Raw genomic sequence first — 23,925 nt, 5'->3', positions numbered from 1 at the left:
TAGGCTTTTGTCCGATCGTATTAAACCTAGGGCCATGATGGATCACTCTTTCTTCTACCCAAAGAGCATATTGATGTGCATCTTCAAGGTTAGTCAGCCACTTAACTATCATCTCATCCCGAGTCAACAGCTTGAGTGGGGATAAATAACTTGCATCGAGTTGTTTGTCACTTTCTTGATGACCTACCCTTATGGACAGGTTGTTGAACTCCGATGTCTATACTTCTATGCTCATTTCACGTTGAATTAAACTATGAAAATGTTGATACATCATAATATGTAATCAGAAATCAGCAAGGAGAAATTGCTTCCTCATCTTGGGCCTTCATATGTTCCCACGTGCGAATCTTAGGCCTCACTTGTCTGATACATTGCTCTTCAACCCTCTTCCAAAACTGAAGCACAGCTCTTTCAATTTCAGTTTCACAAAGAGGACATTTCTTTCTTCTGTCATTGATTTCCATTAAAAATAACTCTCTGTGATTGATTCCTAATCACGGTAAGGCTTTGGCATGAATCTTCCCGAAAAATCAGTAAACTCATCGTAATTCCTCCGGCCTTTAGATCAAGTCCTCTCACTAACCAATCCTCTAATTCACCTCCCAATCCTCAAATTCACCCCATCCTTTTAGATCACAAACTTTTGGATCCGGGCAGGCATAAAGGACGATCCAACTAGAAGGAAAAAATGAATATTTATGGCTCGAAGAAAAGTGTCTCTTGAGCAAAGCTAAGTCAGAACTACTCTTTCGAGTAGGTTTGTCTGAGCGAATCGGGAGCTCTTTCCCTTTAGGGGGAAGTTCAAGCTTTGGAAGGCAATAGAGAGAGAGAGAGAGAGAGAGAGAGAGAGAGAGAGAGAGAGAGAGAGAGAGATTGAAATCACCAAGAGTGGTGTTGCTACTGTTTGTGTGCCATCTTAGTGCAGACTGCAGAAAAAGCTCATTCACAAATTTCAATACTGTAAAAATTGTTCAGTTTACAACACAAAACCCCTTCTAATACTCAAGTAACCCTTGAACCTACCCTACAATCTTTCCTTTTTTTTCGAATGGGAACCCTACGATCCTTCTTAAGTGACTAACATAATGTAAACTATTTAAAATGATGGTCGCCATCACATATAACTTAAAAGATCACTTAAGTTATAAGGTGTTGACTTAAGTGGGTGGTCCCTACAATCTTAAGTCATTACAATCGAAAAGTCAGAAACATGATGAAAAATCCAAAACCCACAGAACTAAAAGAAACACCTCCACCCCCACCACCACCCCCTTAAGAACAAAAAGGAAAAGAGAGAGATGTCAATGCTTCTTCTTCAAGGGGCTAACAATTCCATCAACACACAAAGACGCAACCAAAGGTTAGAGAACCAAAGCAAGAGTAATAGATTAACCTCGCAAATAAAAAGGAAAAGAAAGAGATGTCAATGCTTCTTCTTTAAGGGGCTAACAATTGCATCAACACACAAAGACGCAACCACAGGTTAGAGAACCAAAGCAAGATTAATAGATTAACCTCAGAGATTTGCGTAAAACTAAGAAAGTGATGTCTTGGTAACTTCCTTAATTACAGACGCATTTAAGGGATTGCATGTTAACCAATCAAATATAAGGAACTGAGCATTTATAGAGCAAAAGATTTCAAAAGATAATAAGAAGTTTGGCCAATTCCAAAAATACTTATAATATCGTTTTCAACAATAATAGGACTTTAGCAGACAGCCAGCATACGAAAAGCGAAAATGCACAAATAAATACGACAAATAGACAATGTACCTGATAAGTTGAAGGACCACACAATGCATATCAAATAAGCTAATGCACCATATTTCGCCACTTGTCCTTCAAATCAATCTGTGCAATGTGAGCTTTCATTATCAAACCCACCTCCATCGAGAATACAAAACAGCATAAGAGATTTCATTTTAAATGAGCAATGACATCATAATTACCGGTGTTCTCCCCTCGAAGTTTTCAGTATAGCGATTCAAAATGAATGCCCATCTTCCCGTGCCATGCCTTCACAGGAAAAAAGATAACATGAGTGCGTACAAAGGTTAACCCCCATCAATCTATTCAGGAAAATGAGAAGACAAAGAAATAGATAGAGAACTTGAGATAATTGAACATATAGACACAATCAAATTTTTTTCTTTTTTTTGGTAGGTAAGCTGGGATTGAACCACCGACCTCAAAGTCAAAGAACAAAGCCTTACCTAGTGAGCTAGAGGCCCAACCCCTCTTTTTATATATTAGATTCTAATAATAGACACAATCATGTCAAGGTAGGGATAGTAAACTTACAACATGACTTTATAATGGACACAAAAACTACAATTAACAATAATTATTAAAGAATAATAGAAAATAAACAGGAATTTTCGGATACTATTTTCCTAGCCCAAACAACTACCTACTTTTGCACAGCATCTCATAAAGCCTCTTCTTCCTGTAAACTCCACCTCTTATTTTTTCTCCTATATCTCGTCCCACCTCGCTTATTCAAAGGAGATATTGCGTTGTTCTTTGGGCTAGGCAAACAAATTTCCCTCGAACGATTTGGTGAATTTTTTGACGAGGACTCAATCGAATCTTCATCCCACTGCATGGAGAAAAAACTACCAACTCGATTAACAAAAAATGTGTGACATAAGAAACTTGAGATTTCAAATGTGCAAAAGTTGGAATAGAACAAATGTGTTAAACATCAACCAATGTTATTTTATCCCGATGATGAATAGGAATTACGAAAAATAAAAGAAGAGAATTCAAGAACATTATATTATGGCTTTTCATATAATGATATCTCATTGACACATCAATTTCAAGTTTTCAACAAGTATTATGTAATCTTTCTCACATGGTTCTTCTCAACCTATTTACTAAGGTGTGACTCTAAGCCACGTCATAGAAAAATAAAAATAAAAAATACACTGGCACCCCATTGTTTTCCCCTCACTCTCCCACTTCCAATTTGTCATCTTAGTGTTTGTGTGTGGGGAACACTAGCATCATGGGAAAAAAGTTCTCTTCCAATGGGAGAATAACATTGAGCAAAGCTCGGCTAATCCACAAATTTACTATATATTTTTATGTCATTCAAGATACATGGAGTGGTATCATCAAGAATGAAAAGTTTACAACCGACTTTTTATGGTAAGGAGAGTGCAAACAGAGGGAGCAAGGCATCAAAACAACATATTCCTTAGAAACAAAATATAGTAGAGATAAAGGGGGAGAAAGGAGGATTGCGAAAAAGAAGAAATCGACATTTCTGAAAATGACAGCCTTGTCAGATATTTTTTATGAGTCTGATTATGATGAATATCCAAATGAGGAGATGCACCAACCAAAATTCTACAAGGATTTGATGTCTACAAGAATGATGGGGAGGATCTAGGTTTCTTTATAAGCTACAAGAAAAAGGAGGAACACCGTCGTAACTAAATAGTAATCATAAAACAAAGGCTATATGGCAGCACATGTGTACATCAATTGTTTGATAAAATGCAAAACAGAGGCTTGGTTATTACTGTGATATTGCTAATGCTCACATGAATCTTGATCCAGCTGAAAAGGCAGTACCACTGTTTGAGGAAACTCCTAAGCAAAAAAGTATTCATCTTAGATATAAAAGTCATAAAAATCAAGACCGCATCTACTTTTTTTTTTTTTTGAACAAGTGAAATATATTAATAAAGCAAAACAAAAATAGCAACACCAAGAAGGCCAAAGGAAACTCACATGGGCCTCGGCTACGAAACCGACATAATTAACAAGGGAATCTGCACATCATTCCCTTTGACTATTTAACTTTACGGAAGAATTTCTTCAGTACATCTCTCCGAGCTCGAAGTCGAATTCTCTCTAATAGAGAGGGATTGATGCAATGCAAAATCTACACCAAGACTGGATCAAAGGACGATGGGTGAAAAGGAAAGGTAAGTCCATGGTAGTGATCTGTTGAGGAAGTGGCCACTACCTTGGAGTGTTGTTAAGCATAAGTTCCAAGCTTAACTGATCTTATGGAGTACACCTAAGGTTTTTTTATGGATTGAATCAGCTGCAGAGACGTGATTTGGTCCAATATTGAGGTTTTTGAGAGAGTGCTTGAAGTTCGGGGCTAGAAAGATGACTGAAAAAGAGAAAGAAATCAGGAACAAGGTAAAGACAAAATATCAAATGAGAACAATTAAAAACTAGGATTAAGGAGAATGGAGCAGGGGCTGGTTCTATTCAAGATGCATATTCCCAAACTACTTCTCAAGAAGCAAATGTAAAAATCTGCTAAAAAATCGAGTATAGAAAGGACAGAGAAATGATAGTACAAATTAGGACATCAGATTCGCAAGGCAAAATCAAAGAGAACGTGAAGATTAGTGAGTAGCTACAGATAAGGAATTGATCAATATGGAACCCCTATCTTAGTAAAAGAGGCAGGCCTTCCAACTTTTTTGAAATCTGTCATACACGGGTTGTAAGCCATATCTTTTGAAAGCTTCTCTCTTCCTTTAATGCTTACCCCTACTCATTACTGTGGTTCGAATCAGTGTTTCAAAATGCGGATGTGGGTCAAAACACATCCGAAGAAAATCTCAGTCAACTCGGAACAACATAGTCATGACCAGGGAGAGTCAAAGGAGTTTTTATTGACTTTGTAATGAAAATTGTGGAACGCGGACAGGGGAGAAGGGAGTTGACTCAGGGGAGTCCATGATGACGTGGGGGAGTTTTGAAACTATGGTTCGAATACCACTCCTGCAACTTCACAATTTTGTGTTCGTTTCTCTCATGTTACCTATCAGTTTAGAGCAGCCAGGTAGCAGATCAAAAAGAATAGAGGCAGCATTGTCACCATGTCAATGAAAAATGAGGAACCGAAGATAATAATGATAAAAATGGTAGAGATGAAATGAAGACTTCTGAAGCACTACTTGAATAAAGAATTACATGGATATAAATGGAGATGGAAATTTTGAAGGAATGGGCTAGAAGAAAATGAGGAATCGCATTTGGCCTGAAAACTAAACTCGTAGGACCAGGCACCTACCTATTTGAGGTAGCCAAAGAAAAATCTGAAACACACACCTCTCGAATTGGTGGACCCATGGGAGGTGTACTGGACAGCCTCTACCCTTGGCACCCAGCAAGCTTAGCTAGTACTAAGTCATTCCATTACACGCTTGGGTAGTTGAGACCTTTACTGCCATTGGATCCATTCGGTCAAGTGAGAGAGATCGACAAGGACTCCATTGAGGGTTGTAGATTGGATAGCCCGAGAGTGTTGATCCAAATGCGAGAATGGCAATCCTTGCACTATGAGGTGAAAATGAGGGTCGGTGAGCAATGGTTTCCAGTGACGGTGAGAAATGAAGACTAAGGGCCAGCGTAGCCAAGTCTACCCCGATAAAAAATCTGTTTGCATGGTCACTGCTGCAGGCAGGAATGATCGAGGGTATCTCTTGCGATGACGATGATGCGGTTTGAGCAATCCATAGCAGATCTCAACCATTACGCCCAAAAGCTTGGACTAATGGGGAAGACCAGGGATTCCTTAAAGAGGAGCATTACACAATACCCCCACGCCCAGAGTCCAAAGTACTCGGTGGGCACACTGCCAAGCGGGTCACTACCACATGACTCTCTGTGAAGGGCATGCTGCCACAGATTCACTGCATCGGGTTCACTACCACAATCACATGTACCGTCGACGTGGTTTTGCTCTTACACCAATTGTAAATATCTTAACCACTATACCCAAGAGCCCAGACTGATGGGGAAGGCCGGGGATTCCTTACAGAGGAACATTACTGTAGAGGAGGAAGATGAGGTCGTGGCAGCCTATGTTTATTCAAATTTTGAATCTATGGAGAATATGAACACATCGCTCAAGATAGGTAATCCGTCGGTTGCAAAATGTCCAGCACCTTGTTGGGTTTTTTGGTTCACGAAGTAGTCTCCAACATAGAACACCGATACATCCAACAGCTGGAAGGTCTAAGGATTCCTTAAAGAACATTATACTAGAGGAGGAAGATGACGTCGTGGCGGCTTAGGCTTATTCAAATTTTGAATACAGTGGAGAATGAATCCATCGCTCAAGATAGGACCTTGTTGGGTTTTTTGGTTCCCCCTCCACCGTAAACACCGATACATCCAACGGTGTTGGAGGCTGGAAAGTATAGGGGTTCCTTAAAGAGGAATATTACACTAGAGGAGGAAGACGTTGTCGTGGCGGTTGTTGGGTTTCCATCGCTCAAGATAGGTAATCCGCCGGTTGCAAAATGTTCAGCACATTGTTGGGTTTTTTTATTCACCAAGTGGTCTCCACTGTAGAACACTCATACATCCAACAACTGGAAAGTCTAATGCGAACAAAGCAAATAGGGTTTCCTATGCGTTCTACTCTCAAGATGATCTACACCGTAGATCTGTGATCAATCATACAGCCGGAAGGTCAAAACCATGTAATGTTATTAGGGTTTGGAGAGAGGTGCCAAATCAAGTAAAAGGTTATTGGTGCTTTGTAGATCCACGCCTCTCTCCTTTGGTCAGAAGCAATGATGATCGCCATCATCTTGCTGTGGGTGATAAAAATCTAGGCTTTGACCATTCTACAGACAAATGGACATTAAAAGCGAAAGAATGTGATATCTTGCTGGAAACTGACTCGTTGACTCAGCCCAGTTCTGGAATGAGCCTCAATCGACCCTAGAATACCGGTGTGGCAACCCTGATGTTCACCGGGTCAAATTGATTCTCCATTGTTTGCCTTCCACCTCTCGAACTATGCCATTTGGCTGACCCATTTCCCTTTTGGCAGACCCTTCCTAGCTGGTGCAGTCGACGGCTCTAGCACCCACGATGGTGTGTCAATATCAATGTCCTCGCATACTAAGTTGCATCGATTTTTTATTTACCTTTTGCTTATTTCAGGTTTCGTTCAACTATGAACTAATCCATTTCACTCCAGGTCTCGGATTTGAACTTTGCTTTGGGTTCAACTTGAGTTCACCGTTTCCTTCTCCACTTGTTGTTTCCTTATTTATCACACTCTGGATTCCCAAACCATGTTTGATCGCAAGATGAATGGCATGGGTCCCAACTTTGGCCGTTTTAGGCAGTGTTTCAAAACACGGATGTGGTCAGAACACGGTTGAAGAAAATCCTAGTCGACTCGGCACAACCCGGTCAAGTACTCAATTGGCGCGACCGAGTAGTTTTTTATCATGTAAAACAGAGTTGGAGCTTCAAAAAATTAGTAATTTAATAGATAAAGGAATTTACAGATATACGGCACTTAATAGCTTTATAGGAATTTGCATGTATAAGATATTTAGTAGCTATAAAGATATTTTATTTTATAATATACTAGTGGGCCAACCCGTGCGATCCATGGGACAGCAAAAAAAGTGTGATTTAAAACCTTCTTAAAAAAAATACAATCATAACAAAATATGCAATTTGGAAATGTGAGAAAATAGTGAATACAGTTCTTACATTTGAGTAGGTTCTATGAGATTTATTTGTCCCTATAATGAGTATAACTCCAATCCCAAAGGCTGGAAATAATATTGATGCAGCTTGATCTATTATCATGCTGATTTTCTACAAGAACTGGTTAAAAAAGATTGATGATTACAAATTTATTTCTCACAAAGGCCTCTTCCCAAAGATTGGGATTTGACCATGACGGGCCGACTTAACTAAGAGGGATTCCTGAGCATACCCTACACAATGATATTGATAATATCGGCATTCAAACAAATCTCTTCCACCCATGGACATGTTTTTTTATTTTATTTTTTATTTATTTTTTGGAATGGTATCATGGACATGTTATGTTGACAGCTTACCAACTACATAAGCTTACTAATTTGATCTCCTACAACAATCAGTGAATTATTTACCCAGTGAATTATTTACCCAGGTTATCCTCGTTCTACTATTCAGTTGTGTTGAGTTATATATTTTAGCAGTACTGCTCTTAAACAAACAAAGTGGCTGACATAGTAGGAAATAATCATTAACTTTCACAGTTTATACATAAGTAAATATTGCATCTGTGGTATTTTTTTTTTGTCTATGGTGATGTGATTAGCAATAGAAACTACATATGAAATGAAAGTCTGTATTTGCCCTGTTTTTAAATTCACAAACTAAAGAGAAATGAACTACACCCTCACTTGAAGCCTTAGTCTCATTTATTCCCATTTTGCTAGCCACCTCAACCACCTCTTACCTCCCTGCCAAATAAGGAATTCAATAAATTTCATTTAACATGAAAAAAATACAGATATAGAAATGGAATAAGAAGCTTAAATCCAGAGATGTATGGAGATGAAGGACAGGCAAATTTAAACCTCAGAAATAAATAGCAAAATATACTTAAGGATTTGGTGATTTGCAAATCAGGTTTGTCGTCTCAAATTGAAACAATGGAGAAAATGTGATGTTTAACATGACAAAATAACCCAGAAATGTAAATGGAACATTTAGTCCATAAGTTTCCAATGCTAACAACACAATTTCATTCTCAAACAATCAACTGTAGTATTGTGTGTTATCTGTACCTTCTCACCCATGGCATAACTGAAAGTAACTTGAATATGGTATTGATTTAGCCACATATCTATGTGGTTTTTCACACGCAAAAAAATTAAAGCCATAGATGGATTGTTCATTTAGACATTCAATGAACATGGAAAAAAATTTACATGTGAAAAGGAATACCAAGGAGACTCAACTTATGAGAAGTTCCGATGTGCAGGGTAGGTATTTGGTTGATATCTTCATCATCCATCCACTCAATTGACCCATCTAGTTGCAACTCCCGGCTTACATTTTTTGTCTCTCTTGCATAAATTTTTCAGGTACCACGCTTCATGCACTATACGCTGCATTGATCGATCTCAGCAAACATTAATGGGTAAGATCTTTGGTGTGACCTATAAAACATCAACAGTTAAACAAAATTGATGTGCTGCTAATCACAAATTATAATAAGGCCAATCCGAAAATCACTCCCAAGTCATAACTACTTACTTGAATATGGTCTTGCTCATGTGTCTAATCATTTCAGCATCACCTTTCAATGGGAATCGACGAAAATAGTATTAGTTCTGTCCCACTTAAAAAGAAAGAGAAGAACCCCAAACAAAATGAAACATGTGTTTTTCCCACCAGGCAGCCAACAAAAACTGAATCAAATAATCAACATATCTGTAATTCACGGTAATCGCTACTATTAAAATTAATAAATCAAGCAATCGAAACATTGCTACATACAAATGTCAGGTAAAGAAATATCAACATATATGTGTGTAAATATTACAGCTAGAGGAAATATGAAGAAGATCACAAACTTAAAGGAAATAAAATCTCTTCTACAATAAAAAATAATTTCATGGTAATAAAGATTAGCATGACTGATATATAGTGAACAATCTTGACTGTATGGTAATCACTTTGCATACAAAATTGGTTTTCATTCAGATAGCAAGGACTTTATATAGAAGGAAATAAAGAACAACTTAAAGGGGCTTATTTAACCAATGAAATGGAATTATGGAAATAAAACCCCTAAAGGAATAAGAAAAAGACAAAAAAGAGAAAAGATCCAAATGAAGAGAGGGATTAAACCAAATGCAGATGTGTAGATATAAAGACCAAGATTGAGATTCATACCTTTTTTGCAATAACCCTAATCTCATATGCAATCATATACACTGGTTCCATTGCCCAAGCAAATTTCCAATTCGCAAGTCCAGAATAAACGCACTGTAATTCCACCATTAGAATACAGAATTGGTCAAATAGAATTCCAATTTCAATTTCATTGCATCAGTGAAAAGAATTCCAATTTCGTCAACCATTTCCATGATCCCTAAAATATCCTACGTCTCCTTATTTACTCTCAGTTTCCTTATGCTCTGTTTGGATGCCGGGTTTTTTTTTTTCCTGGGATTTATGTGGGTAAAGGTAGGAGAAAAAAGAGGGGAGAAGCATTAATTAGAGAAAGATATTATGATGAGTGGAGAGAGAGGGTAGAGAGAGAAAGAGAGAACACCCTTTTCAAGACAAGATTTTGCTGATGTCAGCAAGAAAAAGCTGATGTGACCACTAAAACTTTACCCACATAAATCCTGGGAACAAAAAAAACCCAGCAACCAAACAGAGCATTAATGATTTCATTGCATCCAGTGAAACCATAAATATCCCACGTCTCCCCGTTTTACTCTCATAGCAACCTTCCAAATGAATATGTAAAATCCTTAATTTATAAATATTTATTTCCTTAATTTATAAATATGTAAAATCCTTAATTTATAAATTCCTTTTATAAATATATTTAAAACTATTAAATCAAAAGGATCCCTTTTTAATTTTATAAATTTTAAAGTTTATATATAAAATTTTAAAACTTGGGTTTAAATAATATTATAATACTTTTTTTAAGATTTTTTTTTTAAATAGGGATTCGCTAGCCACTTTCGCCGAATGTACTTTTCGGCTTGTCGCCCATCCTTTGCTGCAGAAGTACGATTTGGGCAAAGGTGGCTAGCAATAGATAAAAGCAATTTATAATAATCATGCGGGTACTAAGTTTTAAATGAAAAATTAATGACAAAAGGAAGCAAAGTAGAAAAATTACCAAAAAAAAATACCAATAGAATGTATTAAAATATGACAATTACCAAAAAACATACAAAGAAAATTAAAAAAATATGACAATTACGGAAAAAAAAAACCAAAAAAAACTTTTGTACTTTTTGCCAGGTTTAGATTGATGTGCCTTATATTGGGAAAAAGAACATGATATGAGGGGATAAGAACGAATTTCTTTCCTTGTCATTTTCCAAGATATTGTTATTTTAATTTAATTTGCTTTTACTCTCTCGTCTTCTTCACTTGCAGAAAACGATATCAGAGACCCGTAGTGCAGCGGCGCTTGGATATCAAAGATTATTAGAATTTCTCCAAATTAAATGAGGCGATAAAGAGATATTTTCAAGCACTCGAACACTCTAACAAAGAGGGATTCAACCACAAAGGGGTTAGTGATTATTTAATTTTTTTCGTGTAAAAAATTTAGGTTTTTGTTACAAACCCAAATCTGTTCTCAACACAAAAAACCCAATTTTCAGGATAAATTTCTTCATTCTTTTGAAAAATGCTACTTAAATGTTTTTTTACCAAATAAAAAGGAGGAGGGGGCTCTCGTACCTTAAACGGAAAGCAAGTCGGAGGGAGAGTTGGAGAACCGTTAGAATAGGATTAGCGTTTTAAGTTATAAAACGTTTCTGAAAAGCCACACCCTTTTTGAAAAATTTAAAAAAAATGTGACGTTGTCGAATAGCCACAATGGTTTGGGTTTTTTGCGTTAAAAAAAAAAAGAGGGTTAAAAAAAAGGAAAAGATGTGGTTTGCAGAGGGGTGCCACGTGGCACAACCACAGCGTACCACATTCAGCTTTATATATAAGTATATATTTAATATTTAAAGGAAATTTTACATTTATAAGGTTTTAAATAACCTTAGGAGCCACACAAAGTCCATTAAATATTCATGCAAAATATATGCGCTAATGATTAATGTTTTTTTTTTGGGTTGGGGGTCGTGGGTGTAAATACTCCTGTCTTGGGTCTCACATGACACATGTGTGGTCCCCTTGAGTTAGTGTACATGGTCATAGCCCAATGCCTCAGGAATATCCCATTTGTAAGATAACTCCATACAAAATATCAATGACGTAGCTTTTCATGGAAAGTTCCTAAAGACACCTTATTGATCAAGATTCTAGGATCATTCAATCACGTGGGACGAACTTCAATGGGTTGGATCAAAGTTACCCATCATATCAACAAATCAGATGGCATACATGTGACATGAATGGGGACTAGAGCCACCTTTCTTTCTTTTTCTTTTTATGTGCATGTATTTAAATCACATCATAGTATTGTTTATAAGTGCAAGGTATTTATTATTAATATATAAATTTACAGTTATAAGGCTTAAATAACATATTATATATCTAATACGCAAAGATTAAAATAGCCTAAAGGCTTTGTTAGAAACTTACCGACTTCTCCAAAAGCTTACGCTGTTGGAGAAGGGCAGTATTTAATCTTTTATACTTTAACACTCCCCCTCAAGTGTGGTCCACTTGGCAAACACGTGGCACATGTGGTCCCACCTTGGGCCGACCATTGCATGTGGATTTTTTTTCTTTTGACCTCGGGGAGGTTTGAACTCGAGACTTTTGGCTCTGATACCATGTTAGAAACTTACCGAATTCTCCAAAAGCTTAAGCTGTTGGAGAAGGGCAGTTATGCTTTGACAAGCTTAATAGAGAGAGATTTACATTTATATGGTTTTGAATCTTTTGAATGGGTAAGGACCTAACGGAGATAGACTTACATTTTTAGAATTTTAAACAGCATAGATGATTAATAGAGAGAGATTTACATTTCTAGGGTTTTAAATATCCTAGGGGCTGGATAGAGAGATTTACAAAACAGCCTAGATTTTCATTTATTTTATTTACATTTGGTATTAAAAATAGGAATTGTTCATGGCAACCCCAACGTTCTACTTATAATTGGTATAGAGATGGATATAGATAGATAAATGGCTTCAAAGTTTCTAAATGGCATGGGGAGATGGGCATGGAAATCCATGTTTTCCCCTTATGTATACTGTCCATTATAGATGAAGGCCGGAGAAGAAGGCCATATTCCAACAAAAAAATTTATGATCAGCAGGAATATAAATTTCAAGTCCCTTGTATATTTAAATGACATTTACAAAACAGCATTATCTACTCGATATGCTTATAAACAATGTAAACATAAAAGAAATGAAGAATAACACAACAAAGGACAATTCAATCATTACCTCATAAGTATGGGCAGTCCTATTCCGAACCATAAATCCAGGCCACGATGCTCCATCCTGTCTGTCATTCTGGTTTGCCGTATTAGTTTCCCCGACATGAGTAGCTTCAACACCCTTATCAATAGAAGAATTACACAAATCTACATCTACCAGATTATGATTGTCTTCAGGACCTTCCTGATTTATTTGTTCAATTGGCATATTTACTAATATTCTTTCAGCCATTTTCAGAGAATCTGGGGGAGGATCTTTCACAACTGTTTGCAGATTTATACAGCTGGATTTAAGGTCCTCTCGTACTTTATTTACATTGGGTGTAGACAGGCCATCATATTTATTCCCTATTACACAGCTACCCAGATTCACAACGTGAGAAGTGCGTACTTCTTTTGGCATTGCAATCTCTCTTTCCTCAGTAGAATTTATGTCTTGAATGGGTACATCTTTCTCTCTAGGCTTCTCTCTTTCCTCTGCAGAAGTTATTTCTTTAATGGGTACATCTTTCTCTCTAGGCTGTGAAGTCCCTTTACATTTATCTGGGCAATGTATGTCAAAAGAAAACTTTCTCAGATTGATTGTGGAATTCAGAAAGATAAAATAACAAACAAGGATAGTATATTAGCACCAAAACAATGAAACAAAACATGAAGAATATAAAATTACCGTAGTCACACGCATAAGTTACAATCATGCAATTGCTTAACTTTTTATTTCAAAATGAAGACTGATAAGAAAACTTGTCAGGACAAAAACATAACAAAAACAGAGAACTGTTGTATCCCTAGACGGTCCCACTTAGGGTAGAATAAATTAATTTATACTTTAAATAGCTTGTGGAATTCTTTGCCTAGTTGTTTGGTATGGATAGGAGTCTTAGAGATAAGAGTTATCTATATTTTCTTGGAAAGAAGTCCTAGAGGAAGTGGTCAATTAGGTTCTCTATTTATAAATAACATCCAAGCAGTCTTTTTCGAATTAATGAATAATTCCAAACTCAAAACTGTGTTTCTGTGCATAGAACCTTTGTTAAAGTATAAAAGATAAATAACACCTCTCTCCAACAACTTAAGCTTTTGGAGAAGTTGGTAAGTTATCATGGTATCAGAGCCATTGATATGTCACTAACCACAAAACAAGCACTTCCGCTCTCTGGCGGACAGCGATTTTGCCGTCCGCCCAGCCACCAACTCTCCCGGTGCTTCTACTGCCCTTTTTTCCCAACATCTGCACAGCCTCTGGTTTCTCCTCTCTCTCTAGACTTATAAACACAAACATATTTCACCATCTCTTATCTGTTCAATCTCGCCGTTGTCACCCGCCCAAGTATCACAGCAATCTCCTCCCCGATTTGCTGCCTCTAGTTTGAAGAAGAAATAAAAGATGGGTTCTTACTCTTCCTTTTATTTCATTAAAAAAAAGAAAGGCATGAAAGTCAAGCTATGCATGTCATGAGTCATGATGATTGCAATGTAATCAAAAGCACGGCCTATGGTTTCAACTGCCCAGATATTTGTATTCCCAACTTCAGTGATGTTATGGGCCATGGATTCTTTGGTTCCCATATCCCATTTCATTCCAACACTCTTTCCTTTTGTCCTTTGCAAACTACTCACCCCTAGGTTAATGTTTCTATGCTAAGAAGTTCTTTTGCAATAACCCTCTTATAGCTGGTCCTCTGCTCGGGTTGCTCATGGAGAAACCCCCTGATCCAGGCATCCCCCAAGCTGTGAAAGAACTTGAAGCAGAATATGGTTTCGACGACCTTCTTTTTGCTCATAACTCTCCTGAAAAAAGTTTTTCTGAACATTCAGACCCAGGTAAGGACTCCCCTCTGGGATTTGGAGATGCTATCCAAGCAGGCCATGGATACTGGCCAGATGAGGATCTTTCATTTCTAGATAATGATCTCGAAAAAAATCTGAGGGCCCAAGCCCTTCAGGTCCCCCAAAAAGCTCAAGGGCCCAAGCCCTTCAAGCCCCCCTCTGGATATCAGATAGAGAAAAGGATATCTATAAAAACATAGCAGCTCTCAGAGAAGGAAGATACGAGGAAGAAGAAGTTACACAAGGTTTCGACCCCACCACACATTTCAAAAGAGGCACAAGGGTCCATAAAATTTTTGATAAACCAGAGGTGCATCGCCTAGAAACATAGGTAATCAAAGCCATGGCAAAGAGAAGAAGAAGGAGAAAAATCCTAAAAATCAGAGAACAAAGCTGCTTGAAGAAGTGGACTACCATGCCGATTTCGCCCCACCCTCAGCCCCCAAGCTGAACCAGTATATATTTCCTGAAGAGGCCAACCATGGGCGGGAAACGAAGGAAGAGGAAGGAGAAGGAAAATTTGCTATTTGTGGAAATATTCCCCAAATCCTCCGGCACAGTCCATTAAAGGAAAGCCTAGAGCCTAGGCCTAGATCCGATGGATAATGCTAACCATCTCTTGAACCCCACGCCCAAACAGAACCGCTAATTTCAAATTTTGAAAGTCAAGGCTTGGAAAGCACTGTGGAGGGCCCAAACGAGACCAGAGAAATTCTGAACGCTTCACAAAAGGCAGTGGCTGAATCGGATTTCCCCCACCTCCCTGCGTTGGGAAGAGTTATTGGGACAGCATCAATCAGGAGTGACTCCTCTAGGCGAAGACCTTATTTTCTGGCTCTGAGAGATCATCTAGCCAGAAAATGGAAGTGGAAAGGGGATGTACAGCTCATCGCCATGAGTAATGGGTTCTTCCTATTCAAATTTACAAACTCAGAAGACTGCTCTCAAGTGCTGGAAACCCTGGCCCACAACTATGGTGGTAGACCTCTTATTCTAAGAAAATGGTCCAAAGATGTTTTGGTGGAAAAGGCAAACCTGAAGCATATCCCAATCTGGATTAAATTGCCAAATCTTCATCTAAAATTCTGGACGAACAGAATCCTTAGCAAAATTGCTAACGGATTCGGAAAACCCCTCTACATGGACAGCCAAACAGCTGAATCTTCGCGATTGAGCTTTGCTCGTATTTGTGTGGAAAATTGAAGCTGGCACAAACCTCCCAAACACCATCCAAATTGGAATTTCCTCTGAAATTACTTTTGAACCTGTCAAATATGATTGGAAACCCAATTCATGCCACAAATGCAATACTTTTAGTCATTCGGCAAAGGTATGCCCCCTCGGTACTGAAAGAACTATCCCAATTGTTACCTCAAAGCAGGAGTGGAGGCCCAAACAGACAAAGAAAGGCAGAAATTTGGAAAACCAAGTTCAAAAAATTACAGACACAGGGGAAAACTTTCAAGTAAGAAAAAGAAAATCCACTGAAGTGGAAAGACCCTCAAAATCAGTTCAGCATCCCAGTATTATAACTCACAACCACTTCAATGTGTTACAAACTCTGAATGAAGATGAAGAGGCAAAAGATCAGAAAGAAGAAGAGGAGCAAAGGCCGTCGGAAGAAGAAAGTGAAGCACTCTCAGACCATGAACCCCCCTCAGCATTTGCTAATCTGAGAAAAGATTGGTCCCCTGGCTTAGCCCTATCCATCAGAAATGTCCAGGAAAGTAGAACTGAGATCCAAACGAAAGGCCATACCTCGGTTGAACAGAAATTAAGCACGGATCATTGGAAGCCGAAGGAAATTATCAGGATCATCGCAGGAAATGGCTCAGATCAATCTCCTGGGAATTGTGCGCCAGTTGAAACAATAACTGATCCGAAGTTTAAAGGGGCGAGCTCAAGTACCAGTTGTGCAGACTCTTCAGGAGCCCAAATCACCTTGAATCTCACAAATCAATGAATATTATAGGGTCTTGGAACATCAGAGGATTGTGCTCCAAAACAAAGAGGGATGAAATCAGAGATTTGATCAGAAAGCATAAATTGCCCAGTTGCTGCATCATGGAAACGAAAGCTAGAGCCCATAAGCTTAGAGAATTTGTCAATGACATTCAAGAGGACTGGAACTATTGGGAAAATTATCAGAACGTTATCAAGGGTAGAGTTTGGATTCTTTGGGATCCGGGTAGAGTAAATTACAAATGAAGATGGAAACTAGCCAGTTCTTACATGCTGAAGTTCACATGATACAGTTGAATAAGAGCTTTACTCAAACGGCTGTGTACGGCCACAACTACAACATTGATTGAAGAATTCTGTGGAGAGACCTGGAGCAAATTGTAAGTACAATTAGCCAACTTTGGATTCTCATAGGAGACTTTAATGCAATAAGGTACCATAGCGAAAGAAAGGGAGGAGCAATGCCGAAAATCGAAGATATGGATGAATTCAACGAATGCATCCAAAACTGCAATCTAAATGATCTTCGATCGATTGGAAATCCTTATTCCTGGAATAATCGAGCTCTAACCAGAAAAAAAATGTTTGCTAAGCTAGATCGGGCTCTGATAAATGGTGCATGGCTGACCCAATACTCATTATCCTATGCGGAATATTTAAACCCAGGAATTTCTTATCATAGCCCAATTATTGTCAAGCTGCGAGACTTCAAAAGTTTAGGGCCCAAGCCCTTCAAGTTCCTAAATACCTTGTTGCAAGACCTATCTCTGTTCCCAGTTGTGGAGAAAGCATGGAGAATTGAGGTAAACGGCAACCCCATGTTCAGGTTAACTCAAAAGATGAAGGAAGTAAAGAAGCATATAACCATATGGAATAGGGAAATGTTTGGTCGAATCGACATCACTTCTCCTATTATCAAAAAAGAGCTTGAGGAAATCCAGACGAAGATAGTTGCTAATCCAAATTGTAACAGCCTGAAAGACAAAGAGACAAACCTCATAAATGAATTCTTAAAAGTAAGGATCCTGGAAGAAAATATAGCGAGGCAGAAATCAACAGTCAGCTGGTTGCAGTTGGGAGACTCCAACACAAAAAATTTCCACTCGGCAATAAAATCCAGATTAAGTTCCAATCAGATCATCGCGATGAAAATGGAGGAAGGAGCTCTCACTACAGAGCCATAGGAAATTGAAAACATCCTTATTGATTATTTTCGGGGCCTGCTGAATGCAAACAAGAGGAGCGTAAAGGATCCCCCAGAACCTCTTCACAAGTTGACCGCAGATGAAGCTGATCATCTAACTCGTCCTGTATCCACAGAGGAAATAGAGGAAGCAATTCTAAAAGCAGATGGTGAAAAGACCCCTCGGCCAGATGGCTTCAATGCAAGTTTTTTCAAGCATTTCTGGTACCTTACTAAACATGACTTTGTTGCAGCAATCAAAAAATTTTCAAAAGTGGAAAATTGCTGGCTGAGGTGAATTTGACCTTCTTCACTTTGATCCCAAAAGGCCCAGACTCCACCTCCCCCTCCAAATTCAAGCATATTTCATTATGCAATGTAATTTATAAAACCATTACAAAAATATTAGCTTCGAGGTTAAAAACGGGTGATTGGTAAGCTGGTGAGTGCTCCGCAATCAGCTTCCATTAGAGGGAGACAAATTCAGGAAAATATCTTGCTGACCCATGATTTATTACACAATTTTCATAGGCCCAACCATAAACCTGTAATGTGTTTAAAAGTTGATCTGGCGAAAGCATTTGACAATGTCAACCGACAAACCATTGCAGGTTTCATGCTTAGGCAAGGTTTTAACCAGACCTGGGTAAATTGGATCACGGAGTGCATCTCAAAGCCCTCTTTTGCCATCATGATTAATGGCTCTCTGCGTGGTTACTTCACCTCCTCCAATGGAGTAAGGCAAGGGGACCCGCTCTCTCCGTTGCTATTCACCTTAGTCATGGAGATCCTAACTCTGCTCCTGGAGAAAGCTAGACAAAATCACACCTTTTCTACTCCTTTCGTTCAGGGCGAACTCACAGTATCTCACTTGATGTTCGTGGACGATCTGATGATCTTCTCGAATGCAACCAGGACAGCAGCAAAGGGGCTGTTGGAATGTCTGACAGATTTTACTGATATAACTGGTCTTGAAGCTAACAAATCTAAATGTGAAGTGTTCTTTGCAGGAACAAGCAGTCGAAAAAAGGAGCAAATCAGTAGGACCTTGGGTATGCAAGAAGGCACGCTGCCAATTAAGTACCTGGGGTTACCTCTTTTCACTTCGAGAATGAAGAAGGATGATTGTCAGCTGCTGATTGGAAAAATCAGAAAGAGAATTCAATCCTGGGCTAGCAAATCCCTATCTCAGGCAGGTAGAGTGGAGCTGGTGAAATCGGTTTTAAGCACTTACCAGTTATACTAGTCTGCTGCTTTCAATGTGCCTTCTGGAATCTTGGAAAGCATTGAGAAGATTTTCGGAGACTTCATCTGGGGGGACAGAAGAGAAGAAAAAAATTCACACAATAGCATGGAGCGACATTTGCAAGCCTAAATGAGAGGGAGGCCTTGGTCTAGGAAGGCTGGCAGAGGTAAAGAAGAGCATGCAGATTAAGAACCTTTGGCACCTCATTAGCATAAAGAATTCTCTTTGGACGGCCTGGTTCCACGCAAAATATGTAAAGCACAAAAACATTTGGACCATCCCGGTTCCAGCAAAGCCATCGTGGGGAGTGAGAAGCATCCTCAAATCCAGAGATATAGCAAAACAGCATGTTTGTTATCTTGTGGGGGACGAAAGCAGCATCGAATTATGGAATCAGTCGTGGCACCCGAAGGGGGTGCTGACTACACTCATTTCTAAAAGAAGTACCTACTCCTCCCTTGCTACAATGAAAATGAGGGACAATGTCACAAGCCAAGGAGTATGGAACCCTGTTTTGTTTAAGGAGTCCCTGAAGGAAGAAAAAATAATTCTGGGTCAAATTCTGAGGAGTGGAAGCCAAGAGAACCTGCCAATATGGAAACTGGAACCAAGCGGAAAATTTACAGTCAAATCAGCTTGGGAAGAAATCAGAAAGCATCATGGGAAGCCTGAATGGTGCAAAACAATTTGGTGCAAAGGGTTCAGCCACAGTCAAGCCATTGTTACTTGGAAGGCTATCCAGGGAAGGCTGAATACGAAAGAAAGGCTCGCTCATCTGGGCATCCGTATCGACACAACCTGTAATCTATGTGGAGCAGCTGCTGAAAGCACCGATCACTTGTTTTTCAAATGTGGGTACTCGGCCTGGATATGAAGGTCGATTCTATGGCGAATAGGATCAAGAAGAAAACCAAAAAATTCAATTCTGGAGGAAGAAAATTGGATTAGAGAATCCGTTAAAGGAAGAGGGCAGAGGGCCACGGCTCTAAAATTGGGTTTCCAATCTACCATATACTGTTTGAGAGAGAGAAACCAGCGAATCTTCGAAAATAAGTCCAGCCATAAAGCTCTGATCCTCAAGGAAATCATCAGCGACATCCGTGTTCGCATTAAAGGCCTCCCTCTTCAAGATAACCCGACTGAAACAAATTTCCAAGCTGCTACACACTTTGAACATAAATTCCTCCCATCATTAGATACTGAAAGGTACTGCACATGGGAGAAACCTGAGAAAGAAGAGGTCAAATTAGACAGTGATGCATCTCTGGAGGAGGAAGGAGCCAGCATTGGCGGATTACTTCGAAATGACAGAGGAATGGTCATGATGGTATACTCAGAAATCGTGGAATGCGATGAAAGCGTTGATATCAACATGCTCGAGCTTCGAAAGCGTTGATATCAACATGCTCGAGCTTCAATCTATTCTTCATGGCCTCAGGACGGCAGTGGCTATAGGAATTAAGCGAATTTGGATTGAAGTGGACTCTTTGCCGACGGTTCAAATCATAGAGAGAAAGGCCTGTACGCCATGGAAGGCAACCCAAATTATACATTAGATCAGATCCTGCCAAATTGTACATTAGATCAGATCCTGTCTGCTTCGATTTTCGGTATGGAGAATCTCGCATATATGGTGAGAAGGAAATGCGCCTGCAGACTCTCTCTCAAAGAGGCTTTGCCCTTGCAAGGGGGCATACATTCCCCCACTGCTGCTATCTCAAAAACGTTTAGATCAGATAAACTCTGATAGAGATGGTCAAAAATATGTTAGGCTTAAGGACTAAACTTGGGTGGAACCTGCTTGTATTGTGTTTTCTTTTTTGTTGGCCGATGTTGGCTCCTTCTCCAATTGTATTCTTTTTTCCTTCTGTTTAATGAATTCTAAACGGGGTCCGCCTAACCCCAGCTTGCCCATAAAAAAAAAGGTTTTGATATTACCACCCTTTGCTTCTATTTTTTCCCAAAGTGTCTTCCCTTTCCTTTTTTTAAGCCCATTGTTTTCTTATGCCCATCTCATCTTACAACCCCAAATTTGATATTTGCACCCCATCCCAAATTCGATAACACTCCTCATATTTGATATGTGCACATTTTTTTCTTGCCTTTTTCAAAGTTTCGTCTTGTTGTTGCCGTCAATACATTAGTCGTTTGTTGTTCCTCATCTCATTTCTCCTTTCTTCCAAATCTTTAATTTTCAAATCTCCATTTCTTATTTCAGTCGAGGTACCTCTTCAAGGTCCGTGCTTGAAATTGATCTTGATCGCTCTACTCAATTGAGGGGCCTCGATTCCTTGAGGTTCATGCCTGCGAGGGTAGTTTCAAATTCCATGGGGATCGGTATTCGACCCATGATGTCTTGCCCATCAAGCCTTTGGTCCATTGTGACAAATTTCCAGAAGGATTGGTATTCAAAACCGGCCTAAACACTCTCCCATTCTGGCTTGAGTCCAATTTCGTTCTTTGAGGCTCTGTGTGGCTCATCTTTCATGCGACACGTTCTTCAACAACAGGCAGCAATTCTATGTTCAACAATATCAACAACAGGCGGACATCAATCATAGCAGTGTGCATCAAAAAAATTTACATTTCGTTTTGGGGATATCTATTGTAATCAAACATATATTGATTTTCAATCCATAAACGTTTGAGGAGGCATATTAGAGAATAAAATCAGATTAAGATCAAATCTCCTCATATTTGATCTGATTGGGCTATATTGAGTAGTTGTGTTAGATTAGGAAAGTGAATTAGATTAGGTTTATCTCTTTCCCTTCTTATCATGATCTCTTTCTATATTTATCCCTACGGGTGTTTTATATAAACACACATTAGGGCTCTTTGTAAAGCAACTAAGAAATCCAAGAATAATAGAAATTTCTCTAAATTTAACATGGTATCAGAGCCAAAGGTCTCGAGTTCAAACCTCCCGGAGAGTAAAAATCCACATGCGATGGTCGGCCCAAAGTGGGACCACATGTGAGTTTGCCAAGTGGGCCACACGTGCGAGGGAGTGTTAAAGTATAAAAGATAAATAACGCCTTTCTCCAACAGCTTTAGCTTTTGAAGAAGTTGGTAAGTTAACAACCTTCACTCGAAGTGGGTCCAGAAGCCTGATCTTCCCACTAAGAAGATCAATTATGTTGCGAACTGATTCAAGTTCGTAACCGATTAATGTTATGGTGTATATGCTTTAGTTACAAAGTAGTTATTAGATAGTTATTTACGTCAAGGTTGTGGGTGTTAGTTTTTATTATGTGTCATGGTAGTGGGAAAATGAGTTGATGATTTGGCATTCTTTTCGTGCTAGTATTTTAAGTTCTTATATTTCAATGAAAATGTAGAGAATTTGCAACCAAAGCAGAAGCTTATTTTCAGGAGAGTTATGGTTCCTCTCGAATTGAACCATTAGGAGGTCCGGTTGCCTCGAATCAACCTCTCTCCCCCTCTCTTTTTTTGTCTTTTCCTTTGCTTATTTGTGTTACGGCCTTACGACCAATTAAGCACGTAACAGTAAGAATATCCAACCAGCACAGAATGACAATTAAACAAGATGATTTAGCAAAAGCAATTTCAAGTTAGAAAACAGTAATTGTTTTTATAATTGAACTAATTCATATTGAATTTTATTGTTTAAACAGATTTAAAAGGTTATTATAGTTCCCAAAAAGCTTTTGGAAGCCAATTAAAGAAGAAAAGACAAGCTGATTTTGTGCAATTATTGAAACATGATATTGCCAGTATCAGTATCCTTGAGAAAAAGCAATTCCAGTTCAGAAAACTAAAATTAAACATCAGACAACCAACCTATCTGTGCTGGTTCAAGCACAGTTTCCTTCTCCATCTCAATAGGGGGATCCAATTCCATGCCATAGACACCATCCCCTAACTCAATTCAACTAACATTTCCATCCAAAATCCAAGCATTTTCCTCCTTAGTACAAACCATTTCCGCTGCAAATTCCAAAAAAGAAGGACCCAATTCTTCCACAGCCTCCTCCAAAAAAACCCAAACACATTCCAAAGCATCCTTTCGCGTATCCTTCATCAAAAAATTATCACGAACACTCTCATTCCCAATCGCCTCTATTATCTCATCCCTCGATTCCCTCAACCATTCCGAACCCAAATCAAAACCCTCCATCTCAGAAACCCTAATTTTCCAAATTCTCTCAACAGATTTAACACAATTCTCCCGAAAAAACTTGGCTGCGCATTCCACTGCCAACGCACAGTATGCAGCCTTCATCGATTCCGAAACCCTAATTCCGATTCCACGGTCGATCCATTCAATTGATTCCAAGGAATCGAGAATTTTCTCTGTGATTGAACATTTCAAAAGTGATGTACAGATTCTTCTCAAGAGTATTGTTTTCTTTAGACGGAGATCTTGTCTGCAAGTGGGGAGAATTGAGATGAGTCTGTTGAGTACCCCAGTCTTCGATTGGTTGGCAAAGGAGGAATTCGAGAATCCATGAGCCTTTGTGGATGTCCATTAGGGTTTGTAGAGATGAAACCCTAACATGGAGTATTGAGGATTTTTAGGGTTTTGATGTTGGAACAGAGAGGGGGGGTTTAAGAAGCGCGAAGAGGGGTGAAAATCTCCCGCCTGTTTGTTTCGATGGAGCCTCAAATTGCACGTGTGAGAAAAGGCACAAGGGCAAGTGATCCAAACCGTTCATCTTATGGGGTATTGGGTGATCATCCCTAGATATGGTCCCGTACCAAGAAAAACATTTTTAACTGAAATTTTTTCATGGGAAATTTTTTCTTTCAATGATTTAGAAGGAAATTAGATGATTATGGTTAATTTAGAGGG

The 23,925-nt window shown here is 38.8% G+C and overlaps 1 protein-coding gene across 18 annotated transcripts in view; it reads right to left on the bottom strand.

The window, feature by feature from the left end:
• LOC143851909 (uncharacterized) overlaps positions 1-23,644 on the bottom strand; it is an 80,647-nt gene extending 57,003 nt beyond the window's left edge. For 3 of the 18 annotated variants that reach the window (XM_077361417.1, XM_077361418.1, XM_077361419.1), the window contains exons 1-5: positions 22,914-23,644; positions 12,896-13,431; positions 2,417-2,601; positions 1,952-2,018; positions 1,776-1,853 (exon numbers count right to left, since the gene is read on the bottom strand). In XM_077361417.1, coding sequence (XP_077217532.1) covers positions 2,431-2,601; positions 12,896-13,431; positions 22,914-22,974 — 768 coding nt within the window. In that variant the 5' untranslated portion in view covers positions 22,975-23,644 and the 3' untranslated portion in view covers positions 1,776-1,853; positions 1,952-2,018; positions 2,417-2,430. Of the gene's footprint in view, positions 1-1,775; positions 1,854-1,951; positions 2,019-2,416; positions 2,602-3,532; positions 3,603-8,179; positions 8,948-9,044; positions 9,088-9,686; positions 9,780-11,225; positions 11,354-12,895; positions 13,432-14,021; positions 20,962-22,913 lie in introns of those variants that run through there. The other 15 variants (XM_077361415.1, XM_077361413.1, XM_077361412.1 and 12 more) reach the window with 15 other exon arrangements.
• Between the last annotated feature and the right edge of the window lie 281 nt (positions 23,645-23,925).

The sequence above is a fragment of the Tasmannia lanceolata genome, unplaced genomic scaffold, assembly GCF_043159265.1.
Source record: "Tasmannia lanceolata isolate RefF3 unplaced genomic scaffold, GAP_Taslan_0.1 ptg000018l, whole genome shotgun sequence".
Lineage (NCBI taxonomy): Eukaryota > Viridiplantae > Streptophyta > Magnoliopsida > Canellales > Winteraceae > Tasmannia > Tasmannia lanceolata.
Note: the sequence above shows the minus strand (reverse complement) of the source record. Positions and strands in the feature narration are given on the sequence as shown.